The sequence below is a fragment of the Scylla paramamosain genome, chromosome 42 (assembly GCF_035594125.1).
Source record: "Scylla paramamosain isolate STU-SP2022 chromosome 42, ASM3559412v1, whole genome shotgun sequence".
In the NCBI taxonomy this organism is placed as follows: domain Eukaryota; kingdom Metazoa; phylum Arthropoda; class Malacostraca; order Decapoda; family Portunidae; genus Scylla; species Scylla paramamosain.
Window position 1 is genome coordinate 1867501 of NC_087192.1, and position 16381 is coordinate 1883881.

At 41.2% G+C, this 16381-nt stretch overlaps 1 protein-coding gene across 1 annotated transcript in view; it reads right to left on the reverse strand.

Moving 5' to 3' along the window:
- The window catches only part of LOC135093279 (uncharacterized), a 46678-nt gene that overhangs the window by 965 nt on the left and 29332 nt on the right, over positions 1-16381 (reverse strand). The window contains exons 5-6 of the mRNA XM_063992400.1: positions 2935-3174; positions 211-340 (exon numbers count right to left, since the gene is read on the reverse strand). Coding sequence (XP_063848470.1) covers positions 253-340; positions 2935-3174 — 328 coding nt within the window. The 3' untranslated portion in view covers positions 211-252. The remainder of the gene's footprint in view (positions 1-210; positions 341-2934; positions 3175-16381) is intronic.

A 16381-nucleotide genomic window follows, 5' to 3' on the forward strand; every position in this document is an offset into this window, starting at 1 on the left:
AAGAACAGGAAGAAGAATAAGAGAAGCAGGAGGAGTGGAAGAAGAGAACAAAAATTCATGGTAACGATATTAACTAAAAAAAAATATAATAATAATAATATTAAGAAAAAAAAAAAAAAGAATAGCAACAAGGCTAAGAACCACGAGAACAAGAACAAACTCCCCTAAGAGCAAGATCAAGAGCAGGACGCCACCCACTATCACACTCACCTAATTAAGTCGAGGAGCTGCCACTGGATGTCCCGGAGTTCGTCAGTGAAGCGAACCATGACGTAGAAATAGTCGTTCTGCAATTTTGAGGTCACTATCCTGAGCCTCATTTGCCAGGATGAGGTCACGCCTGCAGGAAGAGAGAGAGAGAGAGAGAGAGAGAGAGAGAGAGAGAGAGAGAGAGAGAGAGAGAGAGAGAGAGAGAGAGAGAGAGAGAGAGAGAGGAGAGATTAATTATCATTCGTTTACGCATCCACTTAAAATCAAAAGGAATCATCGACTTAAAAAATTAATATATCGTTGAACAAAAAAATAAATAAATAAATAAATAAATAAATAAATAAATAAAACAAAAGTATCGTCGACTTAAAAATAGAAGTTATTGTCGACTTAGAAGTAGGTTTCATTCTATTTTCTCCTTTTACTCTCTCTCTCTCTCTCTTCTCTCTCTCTCCTCTCTTTACAGCTTCAGTCTCCTGCCCTAAGGCGTGACAAGACAAGCAGCAGCAACAAACTAACAAGACTTTCCCCTCTGGCTCGCCTGTAGTTGACTCGTTCTAAGGGAGGCGCCCATCTGGTTACGTTTTCTTCTAGCCTAACTTCCTTTAATTAATTTCAACGTGATTATTTTCTTTTGTTTTTATTGTTTCAGCCGTCTCTGTGTTGTAAAGTATATCTGTTTTCTCTATACGAGTATGTATCTCCGTCCCACTTATGTCCGCATTCTGAAACGTTTCGGCGGTGTTTCAAGGGTGTTTTCATGATTTTATAGATGAGACAATAAGAATTCTGCATCAGCACGAGGAGAAAGCGTCACGAGAACCTTACGAACCATACCTGTGGACAATGAACAATCCTCACGAGAGTCTGAAACATTTAAAGGAATATGGCCTTTGTGTTTGCCTGCGAGACTGTCCGTATAACTTTATTTCTCCTTTCTTTCTTTAACTATTTGCTCTGGTATACATTTCTAACGTGATTCTTCTCTCCTTTCCTTAATTCTTTTCAAATAACGTGTACCCTATAAGTATCCTTATTTTCGCTTGTCAGTATATGAGTAGCAAGCTTCTAAGGCAATAAATGCCTGCATGTGCGGTGTCATTGCTTCCCAGACATCCTGCCAGCCTGCGAAACTGTACATTTTTCCTCCTCCTCACTGCTTTCTCGGGCACAAGGGTTAAGAAGGGGTGTTTCTGTACCTCGTCCTATCATTAAAACTTCAGTCCCCGGTGTGATGTTGCAGGAAGAGTAATGAGTTGGAGTGGTGTCAGCTGCGTGAAATGACCGATGGAGGAAATCTGGCTGCCGCTTAGCCTGAGTTGTGATGTTTGCCTATGTGGGTTTAATAATGGAAATGTTTGCTGAGGGAGCTTTTAGTTTGATTGGTATTTATATTGTTGTTGTTGTTTTTGTTGTTGTTGTTGTTGATTGTAGATCAGCTTGCCTTATTTTATTACGTTCTACAGTAGCAACAACAACAATAGGTAGGTATGTTTTATGCGATATTTTTATACTTTATTTTATGCTATAAAACATATCGACCTATTTCCAAATCCATAAACCTGTTTGCTTTTTTTTTTTAACTCCATAATGCCTTGGGACTAACAACCTGAGTCTGAGTCTGTTCCATTCATCCACAATTCTATTTGAGATCTATTTGCACATGTACAGTATGTAATGTATGCACCAGCGTGTATGCGATATACTGTACGTCGCTGTGACCCAAGAGGACGGTGCTCGCCCTTGACTGTGCGGCCACTGTGTAAAATACAGCTATTCTAGGACAAACGCGTATATGGTTTTAGCACCTTAGCGAAGAATCCTCCTTCACCGAGAGGTTCTGGCCGCCTGGTATTGCTGCTGCTGGTGCTGCTTACTTCCACGGCTCGTATCGGTGCTTCCTAAGACAGCATTTGGGTGTGGAGTTATCTTACATGTTTAACTTTTCCTCACGTGTTTGCAGATGCAAGTTTAGAACATCATAGTCTTCATCTTGTAGACAAAAAATGAACAGATAAAAAATAAATAGATAATTAAAAAGAAATGAATGAATGACTGAATGAATGAATAAATAAAAATTGGGAATTCGCATTTGACTCGACCAGCTTCAACTTGACAATATCCCAGCAATGTTTCTCCTGTGCCGTCATCAGCCTCCTGCCGCCTGGGTCTGCTGCTGATGGGACACAACTATCAAGGGCCGCGCCACGCCTCACTCGCAGGGAACCGTAGCATATTGCCGGGGTGACTGTGGGCTGCCCTTCCCTCAAATGAGACATCCCAGGTCAGGTTCACCAAGGCTTGTATTCTCAGACGCTTTGTTTTCTATAATTTTCAAAGGCCAAGGAGATGACTGGTTGAGTTCTCATGGGTGGTTCCTTTTCTTTCTTCTTTTTTCTAATAATGATGATGGATTTTTCATTAAGCCATCACGACCATCATGAAAACACTCTTGAATAAAACTCCAGAACTTTCACTACAGCGTGATTTTGTCAGTCGAAATAAGACGAAGAAGCGTTTTCCTTTTAACTGCTTCTCTCTCTCTCTATCTCTCTCTCTCTCTCTCTCTCTCTCTCTCTCTCTCTCTCTCTCTCTCTCTCTCTCTCTCTCTCTCTGTCTGCCTTCTTCCACACCCTGAAACTGACACCAATATTTCAGCTTCCTCTCTCTCACCCTCTATTCCTCTACGTCCATCCCGAGCACAACACACAAGACACTACGTACCATTCCGTGATGTTCTTGAATTCCTCGTACTTCTCGCTGAATCCCTCCACCTGGCGCCGCACCAGGCTCACGAAGTCCTTGGTCTGGTTGAGGGACTTCCACGCCAGGATGTCATGCACCACGAAGTTGACGAAGCGGTCACGGGACAGACTGCCGCTCCCGAAGAAGGAGAGGCCCTCCACCATGACGATGCCGAAGTACTCCACCGCCCGGATCATGTCTTTGTACGCCATCAGCAGCCTCCAGGTGAAAGCAGACGGTGTTATTAATGCCTAAGGTACTGCTACTGCTGCTGCTGCTGCTGCTGGTGCTGCTGCTGGTGCTGCTGCTGTTCTTGTTTCTGGTGGTGCCGGTGCTGGTGCTGGTGCTATTGCTATTACTATTTCTACTACTAGTACAACGACAACAACAGCAACAACAACAACAACAACAACAACTACTACTACTACTACTACTACTACTACTACTACTACTATTACTACTACTACTACTACTACTACTACCGCTGTCGGCTGCTGCTACCGCCGCTGCCGCTTCTACTGCCGCTACTACTACTACTACTATTGCTACTACGGGGTGGTGGTGATGGTGGCGACAGCGGCGGCGGTGGTGGTGGTGTCAGTGGTACCACCACCATCATCATCACCATCACCACCACCACCACCACCACCATCACCACCACCACCACCACCATTACTAGTACTATTAGCATCACAATCACAGCCGTTTCCACTGAAATTATTCCCATCACAGCTACTATAAAGTCAGCTTCATTTCCATAGACCCGCTACACACTGCAATGCACATACAGCAGCTGCTGCACCGGTGGAGCAACAGGTGCTCCTCGGCACTGAATGATGGCGGCGCGTTCACTCACAAAAGAATACAAAAGAGCATATAACAGCGAACCTGTTGACCTTTACGAGGCTGTTTGTGATGCGCTACACTACCTGATCTAAAGCAGCTAAGAGAAGTGAAATAATAGACTCAAAAAGCACATATTTCATTGTAATCACTTAAGCAATCTAATATTTCAGTAAGTAATCTATGTCAAACAACCAAGCGCATTAGAGAAATGCGGAGTCTTGACATTCTCTTATGGAGGAGACAGAAATACTCATATATATATATATATATATATATATATATATATATATATATATATATATATATATATATATATATATATATATATATATATATATATATATATATATATATATATATATATATATATATATATATATATGTGTGTGTGTGTGTGTGTGTGTGTGTGTGTGTGTGTACACGTACATTGACAGCGAGACTCAATATTTTTTCCAAAACGTCTGAATGTTTTGTAAAAATAAGTCCGACAACGAAATACAGCATTACATTTTTTTTTTTGTAACAACTTCCTGGTTTCATGTCACATCCTTTTTTTTTTTTTTTTTTTTTTTTTCCCCCTTTTCCTTCATCTCGTAATGCTTACCAGCCTCGGACAGAGGCGGTTGGCTTACATCAGGCGCTTGATATTATAAATGGAAATATGATGAAGCAGGAACTCGTATACTCAGAAAAAAAAATAAACATAAAACCTTTGCGCAGTGTTTCATAACGTGATAATGATTCAAGCTAGCACGCTCATCACACCACACTATACCAATGAAAGACTCGCCAGCGTCCCTGCGCCCCGACCACAACCTGATCCTAAGGAAGAGAGGTGTGTTCAGCGTGGAGTGGTCACTGGCGAGGATAACGCTGAGGAGGAGGAGGAGGAGGAGGAGAAGGAGGAGGAGGAGGAGGAGGAGGAGGAGGAGGGAGGAGGAGGAGGAGGAGGAGAAGGAGGAGGAGCTGCGAGAATTATCCGTTCCTGGTTCCATACGTTGCTGTCTGCCCGAAATACTAGGGAACTTATTTCTTTTTAATTTTTTAACCACTCTGTTTCTAATCCTACCCATCACCTGTCACTCCTTGCCACGTTGCTGTGGGAGGGAGGGAGAGGAGGGAGGGAGGGGGGGGAATCAAGGCGGAAGAAAACAGGTTGCTTCCTTCGCGCTGGTTGCTTGGTGAGTGAGTATGTAGTGTTTGGAAATCGTGTAAACTCCCGCGCTCCCTTCCCCTGTTCACCATTTCCCTTAATCTCAGGTCTTCTGGTCTGCTTAGACTGTCAACTGTAAGATTTTGCAGGGAGACTATAAGATTTTGCAGTGGAGACTTAAAACTGGGAGGAAAAGCAAACTAGACCCGCAAACGTTCCACCGAGGTGTTAGCTGACACCCCCAAGCCGACAGTCATCACCAGCGTCCTTTCATAAGACAAAAGACTCCCGTCAAGACAGTCCACCATTAGTCATAAGTGATCTGCACCGACGACTGTGATGACAGGAAGCTGTCAGAATTTCAAAAATTACTCCGACAGTCTTGGCGACAGTCTAAGACAGACTCCGAGTGAAGGGGATTATCTTGACGACTCTTCCAGCCTTCCCTCAGGCCTCACTCGGAAGTGACCGTTGCTCCGGACGCTTTCCACTTCTGTGGTTAAAATTTTGTGTGGAATATTTTTTTTCCGTGCCCCCAGTCTTTTATTTTCTTTTCTTTTGTAATCTTTCTTTATCTTCTCAAACTGTTTTCTTTTTTGTCCTTTCTTTCTTCACCTTCCTTCATTATTTTTTTTGTTTATATTCATATGTGTTTTCACGTTTTATTCGATGAGAGGAGAGAGAGAGAGAGAGAGAGAGAGAGAGAGAGAGAGACGAGAGAGAGAGAGAGAAGAGAGAGAGAGAGAGAGAGAGAGAGAGAGAGAGAGAGAGAGAGAAATTAAATGAAGCTTCTATTTTCACCTCCACTTTTTTCTGCCTATTCAAGTCTTCCAGTCTGACTCCCATGGATAAAAATCGGGGTCTTTCTTTTCCCTTTCCGCTCTGTCCTCGGAGTGAAACGGAGTCGTGATTTCCTCTTCCTCTTAATCTTTCTTCTTTTACTAACCGCGGAAGAAAGTAACCTGTTTTCTTAAGCCTTGTTTCCCCCCTCTCTCTCTCTCTCTCTCTCTCTCTCTCTCTCTTCTCTCTCTCTCCTCTCTCTCTCTCTCTCTCTCTCTCTCTCTCTCTCTCTCTCTCTCTCTACGTTTAATGGAAAACCAGACTTGATTATTTTTTTCTATTTTCTGCAGCTTGTTTTTCTTTCCTATTCATCTTAATCATATTTTTTTTCCTTTTTATCACAAAGCTCCTTTCGTGATTCATTTTCTCATCACCCTTTCTTCCGTAATCATTTTCTTTATCCTCTTTCTTTCTTTACCATCTTTATCTTCGTCCTCCATGTTATGATCATTACGTTCCCTCTTCTTTTTTCATATTTTCGTGTCTTCCGTCTTTTTCAACATCATATTTTCGTTTTATTCTTCCTCGTCTTAGTTCGCTTCGTCTCCATCCTCACCCTCCTTCGTCATTTTCTTAGTTTGAATATAACACCATTTTCTTTCCATTTTCGTTCTCGTCATCCTCGTCACAGTGTTCTTAATTTTCTTCCACGTCTTCACTAGCATTTCCTTCCATCCTTATCATCTCCTTCCCGTTACTCGTATTTATCATCTTTTTTCTTATTGTTATTTTCTTCCTTCCACCTTTCTTTACTTCAATTAATTAATTATTTTTTTTTATGAAGGTTATTTATTCCTTCTCTTTTCTTCATATATATATTTTTTTTTTTCGTCTTTTCTTGCTCTTAATTTTAATCAGTACTCTTTTTTTTTAATGGAGGTTATCTGTTCCTTTGTTTTTTCCTCCTTGTAATCATTTCATTTCCGCGCTATCGTTGGCTTTAACTGTGTATCCTCAATTTTTTTTCTCTTTTCCTCTTACTTTTACATTTTTTTTTTTTATTCCTCATTGTGTCTTTGTATGATTTTTTTTTATACTACCTCGGCAACAGGCATTTTTTTTCTGTTCCCGTTTTTTTTTCTCCTTCAATACTCTAGAGAGGAGGAGGAGGAGGAGGAGGAGGAGGAGGAGGGGGACAAAGAATAACACCTACTTCAATGATCTATCCAACCTCCTTTTTTCCTCTTCTCTCTCCTCTCCTCTCGTCCTCCTCTTCCCCTACTTCTCGCGTGCCTTATCATTTCTCTTCTTTCATCACCTCCATCTCGTCACCTCCCTGCCCTCCAACTCACCAGGGAGACCAAAGGTGAAGAGAGAGTGTTGTGTTTTGTAATAATTTGACACACGGGGCTGTATACTTACGTGCGGGTATTCTCAATAACTTCGGTGTCTGCGTCTTATTTGAGCATTTTTGTTAGGTTCTAGTGGAAATTATTGTTGTTTTCAAAGGTGTTTACATGATTCTAGTGAGTTTAACGAGGATTCTGCATCATTATTGACTTAAAATCATAACGAGAGTCTGACAAATAGATTCTAGTCAAGTAGGAGCTATTCGTGTCTTGAAGGATGTTTTCATGATCCTACTGATTGTTCAAGAAAGGTTTTGCATCATTAATGGGAAAACATATCTGAGAACCCAACTAATCATCGTCTCTGCGTCCTTTGAAAATATTCCTCCTGAGAGACAATAGTGACTAAGAATACGAACAACATGCTTCTCCAGGGAGGACAAGTGACATACGTTCAGCCTGAGTGTAAGATTGCCTCTCATTGTGACTGTCGCGGCCCTTCCTGCCTTACTGGCGCACCATACGTGATTGGCTCGATTTATTTATATTGTTTTCGACCACCAGCCTTCTCGTTGCGAAGGAACCGAGAGGAATGACCAGAATGTAGCGCTCCGTCAGACGCATCCTGCCGCTGTGAGGGGCGTGGTGTTAGGGCTTTCATAGGGTCTTCATTGTTCATTTACTGCATGTGCAGGTGTGCAAGGATAGGCGTCTGGCAGCATGGGCGTCTGTTCTCCCTCTTGGAGTCACGACGCTTCAATACATATGAGCCGCTTCATTAAATAGTCATCAATGGCTTAAATGGCTTAACGGCTTAAAGGTAAACACGACCTCCATCGCCAAGTATTCACTGCTAATGGCTCAGAAAGCCGCCGTCACAAGGCAGTGCAGTCACCAAACCAGTGGTTCCATAGAGCTAACACCTCTGTGGGGTGTCCCCCCCCATCCCGGCGTCCATCCAGCAAGATATATCGGGACACAAGCTGAGGCACAGACACACTGGACTGGACGCCACACAGCTTTTTTGTAAATTAAACAGCTTTTAATTATTCTCGAGGAACGCAAGTTCTTTTATGTGCATTACATTATTTCTTGAACTACATTTTCATTATTACAGTATATGAGATTCAGCAAAGGTAAGTACAAATTTCTTTATTAAATACTAAAAAAAAGAAAAGAAAAGAAAAGAAAAGAAATGAAATCAATGAGTCAAGTATGAATGAAGAATGTATAACGACCAGGATAAGTTGGGAACCACAGCACTGCACTATAAACTGTAGTTAGTAAGTCCGCGCGATAAGATTGTTGTTGAAACTAATATTGTAGCAATGTAAAGCCGTGCCCACACGAGTGGCGGTTGTCAGCTAAACACAGACAGCTCAGTGTTACCAGACCAAACAGCTGCTGGAGGGCCTTTGTCACTGCTGGCCACACACGTCATCTCCACCTCCATCTTCCAAGCATGAGTGACCACGTAATTTGGGAAATGTATTTTGCTCTATCTCGCTCCCATCTCTCGGCCACTGCCCCTCGTGTGGACGCAGCCTAACTGTGTAATAATAATAATAATAATAATAAACGGTTTATTATTTAGGCAGTTGACAAACTGAAAATGTACATAGGGGATGGGGAAAAACTTAACATTAATCCTAACGGTAAGACTAATCTAGGAGGGAAATACTATTGATTGATGGCTCGCACCATGGTGGGAATCGCACTGAGTCTGTAGTGTGTGTGTGTGTGTGTGTGTGTGTGTGTGTGTGTGTGTGTGTGTGTGTGTGAGTTTTTTTCCTCACAATTGTCGCCGTGGACAGAAACATTCAAGTTACAAGAATCCATAATATCTATCTTATATACATGTAGTCGCCGTATATGTACAACTTACACGACGGCTAGAGATACGCACATACGTACATTGTAATGTGACATTTTATGCTTTATTTGTCAGCGTTATATTACTTGTAGCAACTGGTTGTTATACATGAGCAGTGTATGACGCGCCTACGCGCCGGCACAACAGAGTGAGAGGGGAATGTAGGGCCGAGGGGACGCGTTGAACTTGCCCTCTCAGCTATTTCTCTCGCCGAAGGGTCTGTTGTTGTGACGTGAGTGTTGATAACATACCTACTGCTGTAGGTAGGTTAATGAACATCATAGGCTGTAGGGGCCCACCAGCGTCGCTGTAGGGGCCCAGCAGCGTCTCCAAAGTCACTTCACGACAGTCACGCCTACACGTCCGACGTGTCTCGGGAGACGCGGAGAGTAAATCCCAGTAAATACCCGAGTTCTCACCCCGGTAAATCCCCAAGTGTAATCCCTTGCATACAACCAAGAGGACGCCTGTTCCCCGCACTGTGTATGTATTCATCATAGTATTAGATAATAGATACTTATGGAACCATGAGGATTTAATGATGTGTGTCAACATAATTAATGTAAATACTTATAGTAATTAGACACTTACGTAATTGCGAGTTACGTAATTGTGAGGATTTAGTGATGTGTGTTAATATAACTACACTTAACATAATGACGTACATCAGATCACGCAGACGAGAGAGCGACTTGCTGTGTTTGCGCTGGTGGTGTTCATCTGTAGAACTGACTGAACCCGCTAAAGTGTGGGTAACTCTGTATTGACTCATGTATGTTACGGAATTGACGAAGTGAAGTGTCACGACATTGATCTACTGCAATACCTGTTTTACCTATTGATATACTTTTTTCTGTTATTCTCAGTATTAGTGATAATATGTTAATTCACAGGTTTGACCGCTTCTGAATACAAAGAGCGCGTACTGCACAGCTCGTTTCAGTCACCTCCAGTACAATACACTGGTAAGCGTCGGACGGCGCTTACGATACATATGTATCCTAGAGTATTTTACAGGATCGTTAGGTTGAACAATCACTCACACCAAACCAATATAAAGTCTAGAGTACCAAGCTTGAGGAAAAAAAAAAGCTTCATACTCTCGCTGTTGCGTCTTTAGAGCATCAGAGCAAGAGCAAATAAAGAGACAGCAAGAAGCCAGCACTCTTACTCACCAGAGGCGGTCTGTGTCACACACACACCCATCCCCGCCTGTAATCCCTGTATGTAAATGCTTGATCTCTCGATGCTTCCTAATGACTGCACTAAAAATCTAATAACCGATTATGTTTTTGAACACCTACCACTCTGATTGAAACCCAATATTTCCCCCTTTTTTTTTTACCTCACCTGGGTAATAAAAACTGACTTACTGAAAAGCCTCCGGATGTTATAACAGGATTTTCTTTTAATTAATCCTCTCTCTCTCTCTCTCTCTCTCTCTCTCTCTCTCTCTCTCTCTCTCTCTCTCTCTCTCTCTCTCTCTCTCTCTCTCTCTCTCTCTCTCTCTCTCTCTCTCTCTCTTTCATCCCCCGTGCAGCTAACTTTCCTGCCTTTCCATGTCCTGCCCTTTCAGATCTTCCCTTTCCTCATCTCATTTTGCTTCTCTCGCTACTTATGTTGCGTTACATTACACACACTGCAGCGACTTCTTCCTCTTCCTCCTCCTCCTTCTCCTCCTCCTCCTCATCCTCTTCTTCCTCCTCCTCCTTAGCCTCAGGGACCCCTGCTACTCGTACACAAGAAGCTGACGGAGTTTCGAGAGAAAGGCAACGCTTCCTCTCACATTACCACAATCAAAACTGGGTGTCCGCTTCGAGTTTGCGTGCGCGAATGCAATTAAGATACTTACGAGGGATCAATATCTCACACATCCCCTCACTCGATCAATCCTCCCTCCCTCCCTTTCCTCCCTCCTGTTTATCCTTCCTCCGCCTCGCTTCCCTTCAGCTTATTTTCATCACTATCATCCCTTAAGCTTTAAAATAATGACTCGGGCTTAGAGGAAAGAAGGTTTAGGACACTAAGTAAGGTAAATTGGCTCCCAGCTCAAATATTATTGGCGCAGTTTAGATTTAGAACATAAGAACATAAGAAATAAGGGAAGCTGCAAGAAGCGACCAGGCTTACACGTGGCAGTCCCTGTATGAAACACTCCTACCTATTTCCATCTGTTATCCCCATCCATAAACTTGTCTAATCTTCTCTTAAAGCTCTCTAGTGTCCTAGCACTAACTACATGATTACTGAGTCCGTTCCACTCATCTACCACTCTATTTGAGAACCAATTTTTTCCTATCTCCTTCCTAAACCTAAATTTTTCAAGCTTGAACCCGTTATTTCTTGTTCTACCCTGGTTGCTGATCCTAAGAATTTTGCTTACATCTCCCTTGTTATAACCCTTATACCACTTAAAGACTTCTATCAGGTCCCCTCTTAACCTACGTCTCTCTAGAGAATGTAAATTTAACCGCTTCAACCTCGCTTCGTAAGGAATACTCCTCATCCCCTGTATCCTTTTAGTCATTCTCCTCTGTACTGATTCTAATAGACCTATATCTTTCCTGTAATGTGGGGACCAGAACTGCACAGCGTAGTCTAGATGAGGTCTGACCAGCGCCAAGTATAACTTTAGTATTACTTCCGGCCTTCTACTTTTAACACTCCTAAAAATGAATCCTAGTACCCTATTTGCCTTGTTTCTGGCTTCTATGCATTGTTTCCCTAGACGGAGTTCAGAGCTAACTATAACTCCTAAATCTTTCTCGTACCCTGTACCTACCAGAGTTTGGGTGTTTAATGTGTACCTATTGTGTGGGTTTCCTCTACCTACGCTAAGCACTTTGCATTTATTGATATTAAATTGCATTTGCCATCTATCCGTCCATTCATTCATTCTATCTAAGTCTGTCTGCAAGGCGATGGCATCCGCTTCTGACCTAATTAATCTACCTATCTTTGTGTCATCCGCAAATTTACTAACATCATTACTAATTCCACTATCCAAGTCATTGATATATAAAAGAAATAATAATGATCCCTGTGGCACCCCACTAATGACATGACCCCACTCGGATTTCGAGCCGTTTATTAGCACTTTCTGTCGCCTGTTACCAAGCCATGACCCTATCCAACATAACACCTTCCCATCTATCCCGTGCGCCCTAACCTTTCTCAGGAGCCTTTGATGGGGCACCTTGTCGAATGCTTTACTAAAGTCCAGATATAAGATATCATAACTATCACCATTATCTACTGCCTCGTACACCTTACTGTAAAAACTTAACAAGTTTGTCAGGCAAGACTTCCCCTTCGTGAAGCCATGCTGTGACTGATTTATCAAGTTATGTTTGTCTAAATGTTCCCTAATGTTCCTGGCTATTATTGACTCTAACATTTTACCTACAACTGAAGTTAAGCTGACAGGTCTATAATTAGACGCTAAAGTTTTATCCCCTTTCTTAAAGATGGGTACTACATTAGCCTGCCTCCACATTACTGGTACCTCACCCGACTCCAGTGATTTCCTAAAGACAGAAACTAACGGCTCACTAATAATCTTTTTACATTCCTTCAGTACTCTGGGATATATTTCATCAGGTCCTGGTGACTTGAACTTTTTTTAGCCTATCTATCTCCTGCTCCACTATCTCCCTAGTTATGGAAATATCCGTCAGCTTCTCATACTCATCTGCTCTAAACACCTGTTCACTATCTGGCATATCCTGCATGTTTTCCTGAGTGAAGACAGTTAAAAAATAATCATTCAGAAGTTTACTAATCTCCTCCCCAGAACTAACCAGCTCCCCATCCGCTGCCTTTAATGGACCTACAGTATCCTTATTTTTCGTCCTGTATACCTGATAAAATCCCTTGGGGTCCGTCTTCGCCTGGCTGGCTACCTTTAATTCATAATTGTCCTTAGCTTTCCTCGTTAACTTCCTGACTGTTCTAACTAATTCATTATACTGTGTCCTTAAAACTTCCTCACCTGCCCTTAATCTCTTATATATTCTTCTCTTACGCCCTATATAATGCTTTAACCTAGCAGTCATCCATTTAGGGTCATTTTTTTGTGATCTTATTGTTTTATACGAGATATTTGCTAACTGACCTGTATGAACTTTATCTACGAAATATTTATACAATTCATCTACATTTACTTCACCTAATCCCCTCATCTCGTTCCCTACCATCCTCTTCCCTCCCTCATCAACTCGCCTCGACCTTACCTCTCTCATTTCAGCATGACCTGACATTCCAACATACTCACACCTATCTCCCCCCTTCCTCTTTCCTCCTCCCTTCTGGAGCCTCACCTCACCTCCCTCATCCTGCCTTATCTCTCTGAACTCCGTCCCTGACCTGACCTCACCCTTCATCCTTTGCCAGTCCACTCCTTGGAGGTACCTTTTTAATTCTTCAAAATCTGCTCTCCTAAAGTCAGGTATTTTACTAGTGTTTTTATTTCTAACAGTTTCTTCCCATTCTAGATTGTACCTAATTTCCCTATGGTCACTGTTACCTAGCTGTCCTCCAACCTCTACCTGCGTGACTGCTTCCTCCCTGTTAGTAAGAATTAAATCTAGAATATTATTCCCCCTTGTGGGTTCTACGACTACCTGTTTTAAAAAATTATCCTGAATTACCTTAAGAAATTCCTCTGCTTCCTTGTTACCCACCATCAGACTCCAGTCGATATTCCTAAAATTAAAATCTCCTACCACACATACCTGACTGTACCTGCCTGCTCTATTTAAGGGATTTGGACGGTCACGAAGAGTCACGGCGGAACCAAAGGGCTCAAGAGGGGCTGGGTGATCTAATGGCAGAGATCTTGCGGGACCCCTGACTTGCCTGGTATGGTGAGTGTTGTTTATCGGCTGTTTGAGTTATTTATTTGGTTGAGTGATTGAGTGAGTGATTCAAGGCACAGTAGTTAACAGTAGTTGATGGTAAATGAGTTATATTATTGTTACTACTATTACTACTACCACTAACTACTGCTGCTATTCTGCTAATACTACTATTATCATTATCCTCACTATCATCATCATTATCACATTTACTATAACTATTGTCATCATTATCATCATCTTAAGCGAAAATCTTACATCTTCTAAACTTTTTTTTTCTTAATTTTTTTCTTAAGTTTTATTTTCCCTGGAAGCATTCGGTTCAGCATTATTTTCTCACACCTTCCTACCAAACTTCCCGAGTCATTCATTAATGGTTCTTCTCAACATATCATTTTTCTTCTTAAAAATATCTCATCTCATATTATTTACGTTTTCCTATCATCATTTTCTTCTTTTCATTTTCATTTATTTATTTATCTAAGTATTGTGTAACCTAACCTAACCGAGTCGTTAATGTCTCTTCCTAACGTATTATTTCTCTTCTTAAAACTATCTGATATAATTTCATTCACGCTTTTTTGTATTTTTTTTTTTTTTCATTTCTTTATTAATCTATTATTTATTAAGGAAAAGTTCTACAAATGCCAAGCTTATTTTTTAATGGTACGACATGAATACACCATTCTATTCTCTTCTTCAGTAGTATTGGCCTTATTTCCCCATAGCCTAGTTCCTGAATTAATTGCATTTGATTTACTGACCTTTATTATCCCAGCCTAGTTCTTTAATAGCATGTTTTATCGATCCTTATTATCCCAGCCTAGTTCTTTAATACCATGTTATACTAAACTTTATTATCCTAGCCTAGTTCTTTAATAGCATCTGATTCAGTGACCTAAATCATTGCTTGGTTCTGAATGACTCCTTAATACGAGAGCCTTCACTGATCCTTAAGCCAAATATCTAAATTGGTTTTACGAAGAAGGAGAATTAAAATCGCTCCCTAGGCAATGCTTTTCACTGACGCTGTTGGCGTAAAATTCCAAGGACTAGACATTTGTCGGCACGGTGCTAACAAAGGAGTGTGTGTGTGTGTGTGTGTGTGTGTGTGTGTATGTGTGTGTGTGTGATGGAGAGAAGCAAGTCTTCAGTCTTTCTAATCTCAAATGTTCAGGCGTCTGCTCCTAACAGGCTGTAATGGAAGTCTTAAGAGTTTTCCAAGAATCCTTTCATGATTCTAGTGATAGTTTAACGAGGTTTCTACGTCATTAAAAGGGAAGAGCACTCATGAGAGCCCCGAGTAATCATCTTCGTGGCCTTTGCGAGAAGAGCAGCCCGAGAGTAATGTACAATGCAGTGCTAAGGCTGTAAGATTAAGAATACACAAAATGTCTTGAAACGGTATCCCCAAACATTTGGTGATCCTACCTCTTCCATTTAGCAACAGAATGTAGTACAAGTTGTTATTTTCAAAAGAGTTTGCATGATTCTGAATCTTTTCTTGACCCGTCTCTTACATTCAACAAGATGTAGGTAGAAGTTATTGGGATTTTTAAGTTCTCGTGATCCTAAACATTTCCTCTTACACAAAAAAATAATAATAATACGAACAGTAAATAAATAAATAAATAGAAAACAACGATAAAGTAGTAAAAGTTACTGTGACTTTCAATAGAATTTTCATGGTCCCAGTGACTGTCAAACAAGGATTCTGCACTACCAACGTGGACGAATATTCATAAGAACTTGTCCCATCATCTCTGGCCTTTGATATAAATCCTTACGAGAGCACAAGAGCCTGGTTCAGAAGGCGAACCAGGCTGAAGGACTGCTGCTTTGATCTCATGTAGCGTGCATGCAGATGGGCAGTTGGGGAGACGGATATAAGCGCTTGTTAAATCATTTGTTTGCTGCCTCTCACTATTCCTACGATTACATGCAACATTTTTCCTGTTAGTGTGTTGTCCAGCTGTCTGTCTCATTCCCGAGTGGCTGGAGAACTGTGCCCTGCCTTCAGCTCTGTACTCAGTAGGAGGAAGCTCTTGTAAGAACATAAGAACATAAATAAAACAAAGAAAGTTGCAAAAAGCCGTCAGGGCTACACATGGCACTCCTTGCATTAAACATACCTACCTATTTGCACCTGTCATCCTCCTCCCTAAATTATTTAATCTTCTTTTAAAGCATCCTAATGACTCAGCATTAACAACCCGATTACTGAGTCTATTTAATTCATCTACCGCTCTACTTGAGAACCGATTCCTTCGTATCTCTCTCTTTATCAAGCTTAAACACATTATTTTATCAAGCTTAAGCACATTATTTCTGATCTTATTCTGATTATTGACCACGAGAATTTTGCTTGTCACTCTTGTTATACCATGTACCATTTAAAGATCTCCATCAGATCCCCTCTTATCCTGCGCCTCTCTAAGGAATATAAATTTAAAAGTTTCAATCTGATAGGTTAAGTTGATTTTTTTTTTTCATTTACTGGCTAATTGGAATGATAAGGAAGAAATAAATAAATAAATACATTGAACGAAAATAATAATGATAATGGGAA